This window comes from Rhinichthys klamathensis, unplaced genomic scaffold (assembly GCF_029890125.1).
Source record: "Rhinichthys klamathensis goyatoka isolate OS25496 unplaced genomic scaffold, OSU_Roscu_1.1 h1tg000301l_1, whole genome shotgun sequence".
In the NCBI taxonomy this organism is placed as follows: Eukaryota; Metazoa; Chordata; class Actinopteri; order Cypriniformes; family Leuciscidae; genus Rhinichthys; species Rhinichthys klamathensis.
The window spans coordinates 3,004,643-3,026,141 of record NW_026606820.1 but is presented as its reverse complement, the minus strand read 5'-3'; the positions used below and the strand labels follow the sequence as shown (position 1 = coordinate 3,026,141).

The following is a 21,499-nucleotide window of genomic DNA, read 5'->3' as shown; positions in this document are numbered from 1 at the left end:
TGCCCGGAGTTTTTCTCGAAAAGCAAGGACGCGCTGGCTCATGTTTGGCCCCGCTGCCCCCTATATGCTTTTCCTCCTGTCTCGCTCCTGCCTCAGGTGTTGGAACGAATCAGGGAGAACGGATGCCCAGTGCTGCTCGTAGCTCCGCTCTGGACAAACCAGACGTGGTTCCCTGCCCTGATGCAGCTGACCAGCACTGCCCCATGGCCTGTACCATAGAGGAGAGACCTCCTCTCTCAGGCGGAGGGCTCGATTTGGCACCCTCGCCCGGAGTTGTGGTCCCTGCACGCATGGGCCATCAACGGGTACCCGCTAGCCTCCCAGAAGGAGTGTTAAACATGATCGCGCAGGCTAGAGCTCCGTCTACCAGGCGGCTCTACTCCTCAAAATGGTCTGTTTTCTCTGCATGGTGTCGAGCCCAGAGCTTTTCACCTGTGGAATGCGGGGTTTCGGAAGTGCTTTCCTTCCTTCAAGAGCTACTGGATAAGGGCAGGACCCCATCCACGCTCAAAGTATATGTGGCGGCCATAGCAACGCTTGCAAAACCGGTGTCTGGCCAGTCGCTGGGGAAAAACGACTTAGTCGTGCGTTTCCTTAGGGGAGCTCGGAGGCTGAACCCTCCCAGGCCCCCTTCAGTCCCGACGTGGGACCTTTCCACGGTCCTGGAGGCCATGAAAGGCGCCCCGTTCGAGCCAATCCAGCTGGTGGACATGAAACACCTGTCGTTCAAAACAGTGTTTCTCATGGCTCTCGCTTCAGTATAGCGCATAGGGGACTTACAGGCGCTTTCACTAAGCGCGTCGTGTATGGAGTTTGGGCCCAATGACTCCAAGGTCATTCTCAAACCAAAGCACGGGTATGTCCCGAAATCCCTCAATACACCGTTCAGGGCCCAGGTAATTTCCCTGTCCGCCCTTCCGGTTCTCAGTGAGGAGGAGGATGCGAGTCTCCTTTGCCCCGTCAGGGCATTGAGAGCTTATGTGTCACGCTCTTCTGTTTTCAGACAGACGGAGCAGCTTTTTGTTTTGTTTGGCGGGCGTTCCAAGGGACTCGCCGCCTCAAAACAGAGCCTATCCAGATGGATAGTGGATGCCATTGCGCTCGCTTACTCTGCGAAGGGCCTACAGTGCCCCTTGGGTGTCAGGGCGCACTCCACGAGAGGCGTGGCCTCTTCGTGGGCATGGTCGAGCGGGGTTTCCCTGCAAGATATCTGTACGGCCGCGGGCTGGGCCTCGCCGTCTACATTTATAAAATACTATAACCTGGAGGTACCCGCCTTACATGCTAAGCTTTTGGCGGTCTAAAATTCAGTGCTATCTGCCCCGCTGTGCGGCCCAGATGCTGAGTTTACTGCAGCCCCATGAGTGTTGACACACGTATGGCCACCCAGATCAGGCTGAATGCTTTCACCCTGGCTGTGCGTTTTATTGTCATATGATAGCCCCGCTGGGTGCTTTTTTATAGGGAATGACGCTTCCAGCCTCTCTTCCTACACTCTATGTGAGTTTATGGTGATTATGCACTACATGAGCCCTGGGCTTCGGCCCCCGGGACTTTGGTGTTGGATCCCTGTACGCACGGCGTGTTGCATTGTGTTCCCCTAGCGTAAGCTATTACGCAGTACGAGAGATACTCTCGTAAGAGAACGTACTCGGTTACTAACGTAACCTCGGTTCTCTCTAGAGAGGGAACGAGTACTGCGTATCTTGCCGTGCTTGGAATACGCTCTGGTTCGCTTCAGTGATAAAAACCAGCTTGTATCAGCCTAACGAGCATATTTATAGGGTGAGACCACGCCCCTTCTGGCGGGACGTGACGATATGGGCGCGAATTGCCCCCATTGGTCATTACGTCACGCAGAGTCTCTCTCGATAGGCTGCTGCATTTGGTGCAGAGCAACCAATAGGCGCGCGAGCTGTTTCGCCTATGTCTGCTTGCTGCTGCAAAGCGTTTTACATTAATAAAAAATTAAGGATAATTTTTGGCTTCAATATCTCGCGGAAAAGAGTTTTTCCCCTAGCGTAAGCTATTACGCAGTACTCGTTCCCTCTCTAGAGAGAACCGAGGTTACGTTAGTAACCGAGTACGTTTCTTTCTTCTGTTGAAATTATAAAAGTTATTTGGAAGAATGTGGCTAACCAAACAGTTGCTGTACTTCAGTGACTTCCATAGTATATTTAAGCACAAGAAAGAAATGAATACAGGTTTGGAACAACATTAGAGTGAGTAAATAATGACATAATTTTTATTTCTGGGTGCAGTATCTCTTTAAGGACAAGCGGCAGCATATTATACTGTCTCTTTAAGAACTGCACGCGACGCGTCTAATATACACGCATTTGACAAGCAGATTTTCTCTGTTTGCTTTCACTTTAGACATAACCAACTTTGTTTATGTAAACCGTGTGTGTATTTGACAGTATCAGCGCAATAAGACTCGAAAGATTAGTCCAGTATGCAGACTCTGTGACAGGCTTTTAGTTCCTGTGAGCGTCGGGTGTACGCGCTCAGAAAAGCGGATGTTAGAACAGCGCATCAGCACGTGAATGACATGTTTACCTAGCAAGACTTTGACTCACATGCAAATAATGAACTTTTGTGAATTGCGGTGTCCCGTGACCGTGAGTGTAACTCTACCTCTGCGTTTACATGTGATGTGATGTGAATGTACGTCGCGTTGTACAGTATGTTGAGATGAAGGCGCCAGAATTGAACTGATAGAATGCACGATACTATGATTTTTCTTCAAAAGCAGATCGTGGAGACATTTTAATCGTCCACGATCAAAAACCGTGAGACGCACACCCCTAGTTGGAAGTTTAAGTTGCTGGCGCTCATGCTTCGTTCGCGTCAGGTGCGCATAGGAAACACGCCACCCTATCGGCAAGGCTCATCGGCAGAAATATTCATATCGGCCGATGCCGATGATGGTCATTTTAAGCTTTTATCGGCCGATACCGATGTTGTCCCGATATCATCGTGCATCCCTAAAATCGATTGTATCGTCCTGTGGAATCATTCATTCACAGACAGCTTACGAAGATGTTCAACTAATAAAGATCTTCATCGCTGGCAAACAATATGATAGATTTGCCGATTTGCTTTCACTAGACTGTACTGTAGGTCCACGGCCACTTCATCCAACGCTCTTGATGTTCTTAAATCTTCCTGTTACGACTCCGAGTCGAGTGTGAATTAAAGCGCTTCAGACGATTCAGTGCGTGCAGGAAACTGAACAGATCATTCAAACTGATTCGCGAACCGATTTAGACAGATCAGCCAACTTGTTTGATGAAGTCTTTAGAATCGACTCAATAGAGTGATTCATTTGTGAATTGAGCATCGCTCATGCCCATAAAAAAAGATACAGCGCGCTTGGAATAAACTACACATTTAACAACATGTATTGCATTAAAATAAAGTAACGAGAAGAACGTCGCCCAACGTAACGAAGTAAAAGTACAAAGAACTTTCAGCAGAAAAAAAAAGTGCGGTGATGACCTCACACCGCGGTAGGCATCTCATTAACGCGATATTGCGGTGATGCGGTTATCGTCACACCCCTAGTATAAATTCCTTTTTACTTGATTATTGAATTGTTTAACTAAGACCCCATTTACACCTGGTATTAAAATGCGATCTGTATCCAGATAAGTTATCCGGATAATAAGTGTTCTGATCTTACCTTTGCGTTTACACGTTGTATTTTTAATGCGTTCTCGTTATCCACATTGAGTTCGGATCTCTGTCCTCTAGTGACACCTGTGCGTGAGCACTGAGGTGGCGGGAAATCAGCTGTAGTTTGTCAACATGGCAGGTGTAGGATCGTTAGAGATGCTATTACTGTACCGCCTGTTTCTACTTTTTCTCTGTCGCGGTAGGGGTCATTTTCAACGTTTTTCTATTAGGAGCAAACAGAAAAGACGACAGACCCTGTTTGCAGCTGTTGTTTTTGCGGCTACTGTCAATGCTACGACAGTGAACCGGTCTCTGTAGATGTTTAGCTTAACGTTACTTCTGAGGGGTGTGGTTTTCGCGGGCAGAGGATGACGTTTGGCAGGTACGAATGCCATCACGTCGTACGGATTGCGTTTACACCTAGTAAAGATCCGAACACAATGTGAGCCAGACTACCTCCAGATGTGGTCAGGCAGATCTGATCACAATCCGATCACAACGTATTTACACGTTGCATTAACATGCGTTTTTTATTATCTGGATAGCTTATCTGGATACAGATCGCATTTTAATACCAGGTGTAAATGGGGTCTAAGTTTTATACATGCTAGTTTCCATGACGGAGTTCAAGATAAATCTTTTTTATCTTACTGCTGGAGCTGCCAGTTTGCTAAGTTTCAAATGGTTATTAAACAGCAAGCACAAACTATGCAAAAGTGGCTGGCAGCCCTTCCGGCGCACTCAGTGTCCGAATTTACTCACTCGTTTTCATTCACTCTTTCAAGTGGACTATAGTGGAGTAATGTTGGGAATAATGAGGATGTAGGGAGGGGATTTCGAACACAGCCCGTCTTAATGTTTTAAATACCCCAGTGAGCAAGCCAAAAGAGACTGAGGCTCCAGCTGCTCCATACGATGTTTTGGTAGCATCTTCCTCTGACATTGACATCATTGTATGTAAGGGTGTATTCACACCAGGAAAGTCCGATAGTTCACTTGCTTTGGTCCGGACCAAATACATTTATTTTTTTGTCAACAAAACCACACGTGTGCTAAGGTCGTCCATTCATTGGACAAGGATTCTCATATAGGGAAATCAGGAAGTGCAAAAAAGGCTCAGCAAGGAGGTATTTCGTACTGCAATATTTGTTATTTGACTAATTTTGTGTTATTCTGTACAAACGCAATATGAAGAAACTGCGCAGAAGACGGATAAGGTATAAAGTTTTCATTCATAGAGAGGGGCTATGTTCACACATTCAAATAATGAGATTCTTATTGTATATACTGCTTAACGCAGCGTCATCCTTGTATTTTAACTATCGTTACATTATATGAACTGCAAAAGCTTTTTTTTGCATCTATGCGCGATTAGACTAAAGAGAACATTTTGTATGTGAATGTCCTGATGCACAAACTCATTTATTCATTCCATTCCAATGATGCACACACACGACGCGCAGAAAGACGCGCAACAGTATCGTGTGGCCAGACAGCGCGCCGGAATGGAATTCTCTTTCGCCATTGAACAACAATAACACAAACTATTATGCCAAAATCTCCGACTACGGAAGCCTGTTAACTCAAAGGCGCAGTGCTTTCTTGCAATTGGGTCGGTTCATGTTCACACCGTAAACGAACCGTACCAGAGTTCGTTTGGAACCGTACCGAGACCACCTCTTCAGCTGGGTCTCGGTTCGGTTGTTTGGTCCGCACCCGAGTTCGATTGCTGTATTCACACCTGCCCAAAAGGTCCGCACCAAGGGGGGAAACGAACTAGAGTTCGATTCAATCGAACCAAACAAGGCAGGTGTGAATACACCCTAAGATAAATCTATTTAGCCTGTATAGTGCATGATACTTTCATGGTGTTTTGATTTTGTTCTTTATGGAGTGACAGATGTGGTTTCTATGAACTATTGTTGTATAAAGCACTACATAAATATTACACTACAAAATTAAAATCAATAGTTTTAAATCCTACAAGTGAATCTAGGCATCACAACATCAGAATTTACAGTATTAAAAATGCAAAATTATTTTGAGATTTGCTAATATATATCCAATATCAAATGATACAAATTTAAAAACTATCAGCTGATAACTCATGTGATAGCCATATGTTGTGCACATCACAGGTATGGTGGTGTTCTTAGTGACAACAGCAATTTGATAGACACTAATGTTTAGTAAATAATTCAATTTTTCATTTATAGTAGTCAGATGGCATATTTCATTTGAAATGAATTAAATTATCTCATCAGGGATAGATGCACAGTCCTTTCAACAGGTTGATTGGTGTAGTTTTGGCATAAGTTTGTATGTTGTTTTTAAATAGTCACCAATCCTTAAATCATTATGCGTTTATTTACAAAACGATTCAACATTATTTGTGTACCATAACCACCCCTTTGTCCTATTACCATTGTCTCTCTTCCCATCAGGCTATTGTTTGGCATCCTGTTGGCCTGTGGTCTCACTCTCTGGGCAAATACAACCAACAATCAGTGTTGATTCTAGCAGGGTATTGGTCAAAGCTTTTGTGAGCACTCAGTACAAGAACAGTGCTGATATTTAATCAAGAATTTTCTGGGCTTTACTGTACTGCAGGATTATCTGCATCACCAAGGCTTATGACCATTTAGTTACCCATTCTTTTTAATATCTCGTTTCTAGTTTTGTGAATTCTATCCTGATAGTTGTGTACGTCTATTAGAGGGTTTGACACACTCTTTCCAGCTCTGTATTTAATTAAAACATCCCTGTGTGTGAACAGTGTGAACGAGAAGAGCTGTCGGCCACTGAATGCTCCATTCTTGAGACGAAGTGACTGCAAATTACCAATAACTGTTTGTTTCAAGCGATCCATTGTTTGAGTACAATTAAGACCAATTAAAATAACCCGATTTCCCAGAAAGGAAACAGCTTTTTGTTGCTATCCTCGTCCTCTGGTTGTTTTCCCAATGTAAGAATGGCCAACAAAGCAGATGGTGTTAGCTAGAAACTACTTCACTTTTTGGACATGTTTCAAAGTCCATTCAATGGCTCTATTTGCTTTTGTAAAACATTGATTGACCAAGTGTAGGCTATGTTTTGATTGGTGTGTGCCACCTAGTGGAGGAACACGTAATAGCACCATTTGCACTTCTACTGTCAAGTAATCCTTATATTTAGTGCTCTCTAACCAAAACGAGGCTGTTCTCTCCTCTCGAGTGTTTCCAATTAGCTAACTTAAGAGTTTACTTAGGTCAACACATTACAGAACTACTTAGGCCTGTGCAACTGTAATTTATGTCGCTGTTTATGTAGGTGCTGGGGGCTGCATTAATTTCGCTATTGTGGGGGTTTGGGAGTTTTCTGTAATGAATAAAGCTTTATTTTGATAAAGAATTTAATAAAGTTCTGTTGCCCTGAAGGAGTGTTGTTAAATCATAATGCAATATTTGGCCCTGTTGACTGTCTGATGTGTTGTCGAGCTGCAATATTAATGACCAACCCTAGAGTCAAAACACAATTATGCAAAGTTGTTAAATGGTTTTTAATTAGATTTTAAGATTTTAATTACTTTCAATAACAAATGCACATCCGTGTTATACAGGGCCTTACACTATGAAGCCACTTCGGGCTGTTGGATCTGTAATACAATAATCCCTACACAGTCATTATTATTTTAACAATATCTTTCCATGAAAGTCTTTGCTGGCAAGTTTGGTTTGGGCTTTAAACCAAACTCTTTATGACCCCTTTAAAGCATTAAACATTCTTTGTTAATAAAGGTTAGTGTATTGTAATATATGATTCACTCCCTTGAGTCCTTGACACACCTCCATTCACATCAAACCTCCCATTCCATCACAACTGTTGCAAAAACTGTGTACAGCCTGCAACCCTGGGGCAGTGCTGTAATGTCTGGGTAAACGCAGGACCGGGGGGCTGAGAGATTAACAGTAGAGTTAGGAAACCTGCGGGAAGTTCTGCTTTATGGCAGCTTCTCCACAGAGCTCTGCTCGTTAACACTCATCCGGCTCTGCACGGCATATGGAGACCCATCTCTACCCCTGTGTGCTCCATCTCATAAACGGCTATCACTGCTGTTGCCAAAAAGATAAAGCACATCTGTTAGGCAGTGAGTGAAGGCAGAGAGGAGAAGTTTTTTTTTTTTTTTTTATTGTGTTTGAGGTCAATATAGTCAGACTGATCAGGTTTAAAGATGTATCTAATGGGTTGCTTCATTAAGAGCAGAACTCACGGTGAGATTCAGCACTCCCTGCTGCATAGACCAGGATGTGTTGGGTTTTGGATGCTCATAACCAGCATGGATTGCCAATGTTTTGGTATCACTATAATGTTGATGGATTAGCTCAACCAGCAAGACTACTTTGGTCCACCATCTTTACCAAAAAAGCCACAGTGGTCCTCTACTATTCTCTTTTTAACTCTGCACTAGCTCGTTCGTATAGTTTTTGAAAAAGATACCGTTACCATGTCTGGTTAAACAACAAAGATGCGGAATTTGTGAAAACGGTGACATCACGTGCATGTATTATATTGTGTTTACAAAGTGAAATCGTCAACTACTGAACTTCTTTTTTTGTATCAATGTAAAACATGACTTTGTTGTAATTCAATGACGATCTATTACAGTGTATCTGACCAATCTATTGCACTGTAGACCATTCCAGTTCCTACATTCTGAATGTGATGTGATTTATTCTGTTTTTGATCAATTTACTACTTTTACTTCAATAGAGACTGTTGACTAAAACACTCTTATTTGTATTTTATTTTTTTTATATGTAATTTAAATGAAAAATAAAAATCCAGTATTCAGCATATTCCCTGTCATTATTAATGTTGTCAGATGGCACATCTGATATTCATCAGATGGTGCAACCATGTAAAATCTTGATTTAATCTAACAAATATTAGGTCAAAGTGAACAAATGCCTGAAAACTAGATTGTGAATAGTTATTGTATTAAATGCATTTACTGCTTTACTTGTATGATTATTTTTCTTTCTTTAAAAGTAAAATCGGATGCTAAAGATACTAGAATGCTATAATTATTAATGAGTATGAATAAAATACACAACACAAAATAATAGTGTGTTAGGCACTGTAGACACTCTACGGGTTACTTTTCTAAGATTTCACTTATAAATACAATTAGGAATATATGTTTGCAAATATTTGGTTGTACCACATGACAAAAAAAAAAAAAAGATAAAAAGATAAATTTAAACGCGTTGAAATGTTATTTAACAATCGAAACTTTAAAGCATTGTTCCTGACTCAAAAATGTGCATTACATAATTTATGGAAAGATTTGTTTTTTAAAAATACTATTTTATTTGTCATTGACCAAAATGTAGTCAGTCATTTGATCAGTCAGAAGGAAAGAACACATGGAGCTGAAAGGAGAGGGACTAGGACCAAAGATCCTTGTCTCTGCTGTGATACAGGGCAGAATGTGTCTGTTTATAGTTCTTGCTCATTAAAGCTTTATTTCTGCTATTTTACTTTTGGAATACTGGTTGATGTGAAGTGACATATTTAAAATAATTCATCTTCATAAGTCCTGCTGTCATATAAACAGACTAGTTTGTGATACAAATGAACAGACTCCAATACATGTAACAGAGTTTAGTTTATGTTTGTTTTAATTATTTAAGTTACTCATGCAGACTTGTACAGCAGTGGGTTTGACTTCTCATTACTGCCTGCAGTTGGTTGTTTGCTTATGATCTCATAAGGTTTTTTTTGTGTGTGCATAATCTGTCATTTAATGCATGTGTTAATGGGTTCTCACTTGCACAAACACACAGCAGTGTTTTCATTTGCCCTCACTTATTGTCCCTTCCCTTCAACAGAACATACACATAAAAACATTGGCTGATGACATGGTAAGGTGTCTGTTTCTTTTATTTTGCGTGTCTTTCTTTTTCTCGTATGTTTTTGTTCTTTTTCTCATCTTCGCCATGACTCCGAGTTGTTAAAGTGAAGTGATCGACAGAGAGAGATCAAAGACAAAAAAGCACAGAAAAACTGTTTTTTTTTTATCACCCTGTCATCAGGTCTGTCATAATCAATCAGTCTAAAGTTCACTCCAGATCAGCAAGCTGGAGTTCAAGCAGACACATGGCAACTTGATGTAATCATTCATGATAATTTGCCAGACCCTTGTCTTCAGTTTGACTTTGGTCTCTCCTTGAACACTTGCATTTTACAACAGAGTGTGTTTGATTCTTTTATTTCATTCATTTGGATTTCATCCATGCATGTTCCCTCCATGTTTTCAATGACAGACTAACAGTGACTTGTGCATGGTTTGATTTCACTTTCCCTGAGCCAGTAACCCATGACTGGAACGCTGGCAGAAGCCGCTCGCATCTCTTTCAAATTAGATAGAAACCTAAAACACACCGTAGTCACGTCTTGCCATCTAATGTAGTCCATAAAGCTGTCTGTGACATTGTCTTTGTATTCATTATGAATGTAATGTGAACATTAACAAGTGGAAAGATGACACAGGTAATATCAGCCCTGTGCTTTAAAAAGTACAGTTTGGAAAGGTGAAGTAACAGGTGAGGTAAGCAGGTGAGTCAAACATGAAACCTTGAATCATATTTTAAAACTTTCTAATAATTAACCAAACAATTTTGTATTAACTTAAAGAACCCTATGAAATCAAAAGGAGAGTTTTGTTTGTTTAGTCTGTTTAGTAGCTTTAAGGCTATTTATTTGCTAGTGTACTCTCAAATGTTGATTTTTTTTAATCAACAATACAGTAAAAACAGTAATATTGTGAAATATTACAATTATATTTTAAATAATACATTACTGTATGTAATTTTTTATAGCAAAGCTGAATTTTCAGCATTGTTACTCCAGTCTTCAGTGTCATGTGATCCTTCAGAAATCATTCTAAAATTCTGATTTGGTGCTCAGGAAATTCTCCTTTTCCTCCTTCCTTCTCTTTCTCCTTCTCCTCTTCCAATGTTGAAACAGTTGTAGTCTTGTGGAAACCATGATACTTTTTACAGAATTTTTTTATTTAATAGAAGATCCAAAAGAACATAATTTATTTCCAATACAAATATTTCACAACAATGTATTTACTGTCACTTTTGATAAATTTAATGCATTCTTTCTGAATTATATATATATTTTTAAAATACTCGAAATTTTTGAACTGTAGTGTATATGCATTTCAAATTTACAGTATCTACAGGGAAAACTGAACAACAATAATGATGACTCGTGTTGCACTTTACAGATTTTTGTCCAATCAAATTTAATTCAAATGAGAATTTTCTTCCCTCTGCAACCAACCAGCATATTTAAAGCCTACTAGCTGTTTTTTTTAAGTTTTTTTTTTTTTAGAAAAACAGACAAACCCATTGATATGCCTCTCCTAAAACTTCCTTTCTTAATGGGAAATACACCAATAGAGGGCAGAAAACTGCACTCAGGGGATGTCACAGGGTCACAAAAGTTATTCAGAAGGCATTTCCACTGTCAGATATATGTGCTGTTTATTTATTTATTTATTTGATCTGACATATGCACCAGTTATTTACTTAGTTATTTGTCTCTCCAGCGTGACAGAATCACCAGTTTTCGAAAGCAAGGCACGAAGAAGGAGAAGCCTCTTATCCAGCACCCCACAGACCCCATCTCCAACCAGACCGAGCTGCCTGTGCCCCAGCCTTTTTTCGACGAGCGCTCAATGAACCTGTCAGAGAAAGAGATCATCGACTTGTTTGAGAAAATGATGGTGAGTTTGTTTTCTCATCCTGTGATCTGCACTGTGCCCCAGGCACTGTATGACCTCAGACGCCCTTTATCAATGATGCATATCAAAGTGTGGAGCTCATGTTAAGCGTGTCAATTAGGCCATCAAAACCATTTTCTCTGTGACATTATACCACTTACACACTTTGCCAGCAACATAAAATGAGTTTAGCAAGGATTTAGCTTAAGTTTAAAAAAATTTTGTCCAAGCATTCACTTCATTCATTATAATATCCGCAGTACTTGCAGATAATATAATATTGATTAAAAAGGCCATTTCAGTGTACTTGAAGAGAGTACACTTTCATGACTGTGTTTCTTAACACGCTTAAAGGGTCACTTTGGGGGATAGTACACTTGTAATACTACATGTGCACTTTGCAATAATGCCAAATTTAAAGTTTTACTTCATAGGACATTTTAAATCATTATGTTTTATTAATCTTTTGCCTACTGCATTGAAGTACACTTCTTTTGATGTGCTGACTTGCATATTAAAGCACACGTAAAGTACTTAATTATTGTATTGATTGTTTTATTCAATGTTACTTTTAAAGTTAAAATAAATACATGGCATGTAAGTTTCTGTAGAAAAACATTAAAGGGGTCATGATGCTATTTTAAGTTCATCAGGTGTAATAGAATAGGTTAATATGCTTTAATGCTCAAAAGCACATTATTTTTCACATGCTGTATATTATTGCAACTCCTCTATTCCCAATCTATCTGAAACACACTGGTTTCTACAAAGATCCTCCTTCTGAAAAGCTCATAGGGCTCTGATTTGCTAGCAGACCCAGTGCATTGTGATTGGCCAAACACCTCAAGCGTGTTTCGGAAATATAACGCCACCACAATCGTGAGCTTTAGCTTCCAAGGCTTTAGCAATTGTAAACACCGTTAACCCTCTGCGTTTTGGCAAATTTTTTTCACATAGCAGAAAAATAGACTTAAACTACTCCATCATTTCTGGTCATACAGAGTTATGAAACATATTTTAAAAAAACTGTTAAATGTCTACTTTTTTATGTGCCCACCTACAATCGAAATAAAATATTGTGCTTTTGTAAAATAAAGAAAATAAACAGGGTGTGCGTTCTGCCTCTCCGTGTCCGTGAACTTTTTTTCTGGAGCACGTCTCTAAACTTAAAAAAAACTCAGCTAATACTATTCACCCAGACATGAGCAATATATGTTTATGATCATTTAAGTTTGTACTTTTGAATTATCTAATTTAAAACTAAAATAAATATTCCCTGTTTATGTAATCTATATAAAAAGAGAGATGTGTCAGCCATTCTCATTATCGTTCTCTCAGCTCATTATTTTCCTAATGTGACGCCCACGGAGAGCGCGCGCTATTTAAACGCTAATGATCTGAAGCAACACATTGAGACATGTAAAACGCCAATACAAACTCTGTAAACACACTTTATTTAGTCAGATTAATGTACTGTTGTTTGGCGCGGCTGTGAGGAATAATCCTGGGACATTTACCTACCTCAGAACAAGTGCTGGTTTATTTTCACTTCGAGGAGCGAGCTGAACTGTAAGTGTTTTATTCTTGTGGTTTGTTCTAATCGCGATATAGAATAACGTTTAGTGTCTGTAAACGCAAAAATAGCCTACTGTTTAAATTTGAATCATGTTTTTGTGTGTGTGTGTGTGTTTGACTAGTTTAGGATCGATTATAAAGTTTTAACTCTAAAATAGACATCAAATAAGCTTTTGTTAGCAGTTTCTGCTCATATGTTAAATATATAGTATGTTTTGTCAAAAATAAACTTATCAACTGTTATAGTGTTTGTTCCAGCTAGGCTATATCAAAATAATGAATCCTTAACTTTGAAATATGTATAATAAAAAATGTATTGGCATACTTTAAAAAATAATACTTTATAAGAGATTTATGGAGAAAGACAATTTTCTTTTCAAGATGTTTCCAACTCTAACTTTGAACCAATTCTATTGAATGGCCCATATAACCCTTGTGTTATGTTGCGGGTCAATTTGACCTGTTTCGATTTTCAAGTTGTTGGAAATACTGGTTAACTTATGTTTTTTTTCTTGATATTTTGTGACTTTTTCTCATTTATCATGATGAACATGCATGCAAAGTTTCAACATGCTGATGTGTTTTGACATATACAAACAAAATTACTGTTACGTTCGTGATGTTCGCGGGTCAATTTGACCCTCATAGGCAGCCATTCAAAAGCAACTGTACAGACACAAAATAAAAACATTTATTTTCTGTATGTCAGGGCACTTCAACTCCAGTTCTAACGTGCAAGTGCATCTAAAAGTGCTCTAACCCTAACCAAACCCACTTGAAAAAGCTAAAATCAGTGTTTAGAATTATTTGCAAATTACAGATGAAAATCTTTCTCAGACACAGATAGTAAAATAAGCTCTCATTTCAATATTCAAAATATCTAAAATACCTAGCTTTTAACCAAAAACTTTTATGTAGGATTTTCAAAGGCAGATTCACAGAGCCAAAAAATAAATAAAAAAACATTTATTTGATGTATGTTTTTGTTATGTTTGGTTTCTCACTTCCCAGTGAGTGAATAATGAAACTAGGAAAATAGGTCTTAGGAAACTAGGGAAAGTTAACTTAGGAAAATGAAAAATTTTCATTATACAGCAATTTTGTTGTTGTTTAGTTACGATGTTCAAAGCATAAAATGTAAAAAAAAAAAAAAAAAAAGGAAAAAAAATTAAAAACATTTTCATAAATCATATTTTCAGATATAATGTTTTTGTAATGTTTGACAAATGCTGATATTAAAAGTTTACAGTTTGTATCTAAATCTTTGTTGTTTTTCATAGTGTGATTTTTGAGGAATTGTATTGAATCCAATTAGGGTCAATTTGACCCGCTCCATAAGGGGAGTACACAGAATTCGAACAGAACACAAGGGATAACCTATTTGAACAGGATTTGTTTCCATGTATGACTAAAAATGTGCTTTTGACTTTCATTTATATTTTGATTTTATATATATATATATCAGAGTTTCCGCTAGAAAAAAATGGTGCCGGTCAAAGTGTCCGGCAGAGTTTTCGTTTTACGGACATTTTGATGATATGCCGGTCAAATATCGCACCTTAATTAGTCAAGTTGAGGAAAACTGGAGGCAGGCTATGTAACTTAAAAAATGACTTCACATATTGCGTCTTTTGCGCGCTCAAGTTCGTTATTTCAAATGTAGGTGCGCGGAATGCGTGCTCATAATGCGTTTTTTCCAAGCGCGTCCGCGTCGAGATAAAAACATCTCGGTGTGGATTGAGGAAGGGCTGCTATTTTTATTTAACGAAAAATCTTAGTCTAACGGGAAAAAATTGCCGGTTTTTGAAAGCTTCGTTCAAACGGATTCAGTGTTTTCTTTTTGTCATCTTAATTTTTTAATTATTTAAGTTAAAAATATATATTTAGTGTTGGCCACTCAGAAATGCTGCAGGTCCGTGAAAATTTGATCTGAATCCAGGTTCTGTTGTTGATCTGTTCTCTATGCTGCTGTTTGCTCTTTGCACGTTAAAATAAACCCTTTGATAAAAAATTTTTTTTTGGTATTTTTAACGGGTCACAGATACGCGTCAATTTTATTTTTATTTAATGCCAATTCAATATTATAATCTTATCAGTTAACGGTTAATAATCGATTAACGAGCGGCGGTTGGTCGGGAAAATTAACCGAAATTAGCATCCCTAATGGATACATTTCGTTGAAATCACATATGAGGACTGCGCAGGCTGTGGAGAAATGCAATCCTCCACGGAGCGCTGTCATGACGGCGAGGGCTTCACGTCGCAGGCTTACGGCATTGATAAGAGGAGCGGTGTCCGCAGACTCAATGCTTGTAAAATGGCAAATAATCCTTCTGATCGGTCAGTGTATTTTTGCTTTATACATTTTAGGCTTATTCTCAAATTCAGATTGTGTTAGGGGGGCGGGATTATTAGGCCATTTTAATCTGACAATTTGACCGGAGAGATTTAATTTTGTCGGACATTTCATTTTTTTCCCGGCCAATGTCCGGTAATTACCGGACAACGGAAACCCTGATATATATATATATATATATATATATGTCTGTGTGTGTATATATATATATATATATATTTTCCTTGCATTCTTTCTTGTGACACACCTGAATGAAATGAATGCATCTTTGTCTTCTCAGGTGAGAATCACCTAATTATACATGAGGGGGTTGGGCCGTTCACGCCCATTCGCATATTGCCTTTCAAAAAAAAAAAAATGTTTTTCACAATTTAAAGCAATCTATGGTGTTATGTGAATGATTAGAAAGGATGATTTTCAGATCATTTTGAAGCAAATACTCTAGGCCACAACTTCCATTAGTCAAAAGTCTTGTGGACACATATTTAGTATGTGTTTTTTGGCCTTATTTCAGAAAGTTTAATTTTTAGTTTTATCAATAAACATGCATAAACAATATTCTCTCAAATACAAACATGTACATACATGTTGCTTACATATTATGGTAGCCCTGTTTGTGCTAAATAGAGTGTAATTTCACCTGTACCAGTAATATGTTTATAAGCAACTGAAAAAAACACAAATGTCAGGGCATGTCAAAACATCTCAAGGACCCCAAAAACACCTTGGTCCCCAGAGGGTTAATAATGTCGGTTTTACCATATCGGGTTAGCCTGGCTAACGTCAGACCACGTCTCAATCTCAATGAGACGTAGTCTGACGTTAGCCAGGCTAACCCGATATGGTAAAACCGACAACATTATTAACGGTGTTTACAATTGGTGTTTACGGTCAGGGAACCACATGTTCATTTTCTCGTATTTGAGGCGTGGTTTATGAATGCCCAGAGCCGTTTATTGGGTGCTACGAATGTCTATCAAATGCGCCTGTACGTAGCCAATCGTTTCAATTATACCAGATGACGTATGTAGAGCGACAGAAATTAGACGAGGAAGAAGACGACGGGTCAGAGATTTATGTGTACACGATGGCGTATGTATCTAATGCTGCATCGAAAGGTAACTTCGCATCTGCTGCCATGTTTGTTCCATAGGTATAAACAAACTGCTTCGGTGTGTCGCATAGACGTCGTCATCGTCTTGCTACTCTCCCTGTTCTGTGATTGGTCCCCTCGCTGAGGCGAAAATCTGGTCCATGGTATCCAGACTGCCTAGCAACGTGAAAAAAATCGCGCTGCGCAAAAGCCGCATGGGGAAATCCCGGCTAGTATCGAGTCGATCCTAAGTCAGATTCTGAAAATGTGGATGATTTTCTTCAGTGGGCCTTTAAAATGTTCAAAAAATAACTCTAAATTTATATTAAATGCAATTAGCTAAACTTCAGTTTACATGCAGTTGTATTAATTACATGGGCGTCGGAACCATTGTATATGGGTGGGACAAGACCCACCCACTTTTTAAGACCAATGATATTGGACCCACTCGCCTTTACTGTCTCTAATTCAGCGCATATGTCTGCTCACTTTTCAGTCACTTGCAGTGATCTAATTGATTACTATTCCCATCTTAATAACGCCGTTACCGTTACCGCCAAAAAATGCGTTACTATATTTGATAGGGCTGTGTAACGATACACCAAACCCACGATTCGGTTCGTATCACGATTTTTGACGCACAATTCAATACAAACCTCGATTCTTTTGGGGGTGCGGTGACGCGGTGTGACACGTTCATGTAACATGTAATGGTGGCGCTGCCAATAAAGCACCTAAAAGCTGTCACAAAGAACCGGTAAAAGTAATGATTATGAATATGTCAAATATAGCAAGGAGACATTTTAATTTTTATTAATAAACAAGTGTTTTTGTGTGTGTCGGCTGCAAAGATGAAGTTGACGATGCTGACTGCGATCTTTGCAGTAGTGAACGCGCCAGAGAGAAATGCATATTTCATACGCATTACATAAGAGCAGTCTGTTTTCTTTCGTTTTGAATTGTTCTGTTTAAAAGCTTTCTATATATATTTTTTTCAGGTCTGTGAGGCAAGTAGGCTACCTTTTACTTATAGGCTACCTGAGTTTCGGTTCATTTATGAGACGAGCTCCAGTTCATGCGCCGGCGCCTCCGTGTCGTGATTATTGTCTTCTATATTTACTTCTTATTTATTAAATCCAGGCAATTGGTTGATGAAACATTGATTAAAATTAAGATACAATTAATACAAAACGAAATTCACTTTAAAGAAAGGCTTTGTGCTTTCTGTTTGAGGTCTCTGTGAAAGTTTTAAAGCAGTCTTTAGTGCCGCTTTCCCAGAGCGGTCACGTCCGTAACGGAGAACTGTCATGTCCTAAGCGCGAGTCTCAGGTTCCTATGGGACATCATACGAAGTGTAAAACATTTAAATAACACATCATGTAGTAATTAATGTATATGAATCTTAGTTGATTATAGGCTATTAGAACTGGTTGCTGAGACGGAGACGCGCAGAGACGGCAATTAACGCGCTGTTTGATTTGTGATTGTGCTGTGCTTATTCAATTCATTTAAATATACATACAATAATATACAATATCCTATTTGAGTTGATATTACTCTTGCCAAGCTGTGGTTTCTGAGAGATGCACGCATAGACGGATTTGCGCTCGTTTCATTTTTACTCTCACTCATTCACTTCACTCATTATTGCATAGATATTTTAGATAAGGTATTTGGCTTCGGGAACACCCCTAATCTACTCCAGTAAAAAAAAAAATCTGGAGGATGACCCACCCACATTTTTTTTGCTTCCGACGCCCATGATTAATTGTAATAAGTACTCTTTTAAAAAGTGTGCTAAAGTTTACTTATTTTAAGTCTTTTGTATAATGGTCTGTTTCCTAGCTGGAATTGAAATCAAAAATCTGTGGTGACTCAGCGTAGCCATTTGTTTCCTCAGTTGTTTCTGTAGTAGCCACGTTTACGATTCATGGATCGTCAAAGACATCTTTCTTCTGCTGTCAATCGCGAGTGGAGAATGGGACTTGAGAGGTTTGCGCTCTCTGCCGACAGGATGCATTAACTGAGCGTTGGCATGGTTTGACACTTTTTCATTTTGCCCTCTGGGAGAGAATATACATTAGCTACCATGCTTTTATATGCATGACTCTTCTTCCTAATTCTGTCATGAAGTGTGATATGTTGACAGCTGTCAATAGAGCATCTGCTACATAGGATAGAACAAGCTACTGTTACGGATGGGGGGAAACAGTGTATTATTGTCTAAACAGTTTTATTTAACCCATGGTAAGGGCTGAATGCAGTCTTCACCCTATCTGTGAAGTTCCTGCTCTGTTTATCTGTACAGTCACACAGTCCCCAAGACACCAAAACCCCAAAGCCGACAGGGCTTCTGCATACACAGGCCTCAATTGAACTTGCACTTGTTTTGGCCAAGACAAGTCAAATAACAAAATCTGGCTGCAGAACAATGGAAGGATTATTTCCCAGACAAGAAAAATGAATGCGTTGTATTAGGTTTTTTGGGGGGGGGGGGGGGGTGGAGGGGTTAGAGCTCTCCCCAACCTGTGCCTGTCACAGCAGATTCTGTCTTTGATGCTTTTTTATTCTTTGACTGTTTCTGTGGATTTATTGTCTGTAGATGGGAAACTCTAAAAGCAGAACTGCTTTTCAGTGCTCATTTTATGTGCTCTAAACTGTCTTCTAGGCTCGGCAGTGAATTGTACACCTCGTTAGGTAGACACCACATTGATAATTGACCTGCACTTGCTTCAAAGGCAAAGGATTACTGGACTCCCCACCTCTAAAATTCTTTGATTTTTCAAAAGAGGCTGCATTTATGTGGGGAAATGGACTTGCTTAACGTGTATGGTGATCAACAGCTCAGTTTTGTTCTGTGTGATGCTTGCAGTGGCATTCCATTGTTGTTTTTGCTTTCTAGTTGGTATAACAGAGACAATCAAAGTAAAATTACAGGTACTTGATATAGTATGGTTTGCTGATTTTGATAATTGATAATGTGACTTTTTTTGTAAGCATTTAGTAATGGTGAATATAACAAAAAATAAACTTCCGTACGGTATCATTCAAAAGTTTGGGGTTAGTTTGATTTTTTTTTGGGAAGAAGTCTTTAATACTCAACAAGGCTGGATTTATTTGGTCAAAAATATAATAAAAACAGTAATATTGTAGCCTGGGAAAACCCAGACAACTTCCGGCAAATTTAGATTTGCTCTGAAAGTTAGTCTGGCAAAGAGCTCATTCAAGCCCATTTCCAATCCGTCGAAATCGCGGCACCAATCAGAAACGTTGGGGTGGGCTTTACACGATGACGACAGCGCTGGGAATTTGAATCAGATTTTGTAGCCTACTTAACAAAGATGGATGCCGCCGTCAAACATCACTCGTTCAAATCAGCTATCGCGTCTGTTTTAAGCAATTTGAACGTTTCCTTTTAGTTAAAAACCGAGCAAAGAACAACACCCGCTCTGCATACGTCATCTCCTTCATCGCTCTGATTGGGTTTAGGTCTATCCGCGACGTCCGTTGGTGACGCCCCTCTGGAAATGATTTGTCTATGACGCTTTGCCAGACCATAACTCAGTTACAACTGAGAATGGTCTGGTTTTAACCAGGCTAGTAATATTGTGGAATACTATTACAAATTAAAATGTTTTCTTTAATTCTTTTATTTTAAAATGTAATCTGTTCCTGTGATGGCAACAAAGTAAAAACGTACAACCTAGAAGCTTTGCGCAGTTTCACTACGTGAAATCTCGAGGCCAACAGAGAAGGAAATGAATAGTTGAATAAAGTCGTTATTTTTGTTTGTTTTTTGCGCACAAAAAGTATTCTCGTCGCTTGATAAACTTAAGATTGAGCCACTGTAGTCACTCGGACTATTTTAACGATGTCTTTAATAACTTTTGGGCCGGCCAGTTTCGATCCTATGGAGGAGTGATCCAGCTCTCAGATTTAATCAAAAATATCTTAATTTGTGTTCCGAAGATGAACGAAAGTCTTACGGGGTTGGAACAACATGAGGGTGAGTAATTACTGACAGAATTTTCATTTTGGGGTGAACTAACCCTTTAATTTCCATTAATGTTATTGAACTTAGGAGGATAGGGTGTCTTTCTTAGAGCTTTAACATGTAAGACCTATGCCTGTCTTCCTCCTTTTTTCAAAAGTATTGTGGAAGTGACCAGGTGGCTATATGTAGAACTGAGTCATGCAGCACATTGACTGTAATCGTCTTGCATTCTCTGACATGGTGGGCTATAATCAGTTTGATTTGTTCATTTGTTTCAAATGTTTGCGCCAATCTTTCACCCGTCAGAGGCTCTTGGCCCTCCATATTTCCTCATTGCTTTTGTAACTGCCTGTCACTCACATAACCTCTCAATTGCTGTTTTTGTTCTCCAGATAGCAGAACATTAAACCTAGGCTTCAATTTGCTGCTTGACAAGCCAGGCAGGTGTACAGGCCTAAAACATGTTGCACAGAATGGAATTGGCTTTTGGTATTGGAGGCATAATAATCATAACGAAGCAATTGAGGGAAAAATGCTTTGCTGCCATTGTCATTGAGATTATAGATCAGCTGGTCTGTTGGTTTCCATATAGGAAAGATTCATGAGCCACAAAACAAAAGCTCATCCAATCTAATATATGAAACTGTGGGAGATCTTTCATACTCACGTTTCCCTCCTTCATACTCAAGGCACACACAGATATCGATTCACATCATCAGTGTTCAGGCTAAATTTGAGGTTGTTCCTCAATATATAAACTTGAAAGTATTGACCAAATGCAAATAAATCCCCCCCCCCCCCCCCCCCCCCCACACCACACACCACACACCACACACACACCACACACACACACGCACACACACACACTGTAATGCCGGTGGGCAGATCTTTGAGATTGCAGTGCAGTGCATGGCTCGTGCAAGATAAATAAGGGTACACTAATGTGGTCGGTCATCAAAGGGCTCTTGTAAACAGAGGAGCTCTTCGACAAATGAAAGCCCCAGCCCTTTGATGAACAGGGTTAGTGGC

At 39.3% G+C, this 21,499-nt stretch overlaps 1 protein-coding gene across 1 annotated transcript in view; it reads left to right on the top strand.

The window, feature by feature from the left end:
- The window catches only part of diaph2 (diaphanous-related formin 2), a 559,427-nt gene that overhangs the window by 32,978 nt on the left and 504,950 nt on the right, over nt 1-21,499 (top strand). The window contains exons 3-4 of the mRNA XM_056270265.1: nt 9,549-9,581; nt 11,279-11,455. Of these exons, the coding sequence (XP_056126240.1) occupies nt 9,549-9,581; nt 11,279-11,455 (210 nt within the window). The remainder of the gene's footprint in view (nt 1-9,548; nt 9,582-11,278; nt 11,456-21,499) is intronic.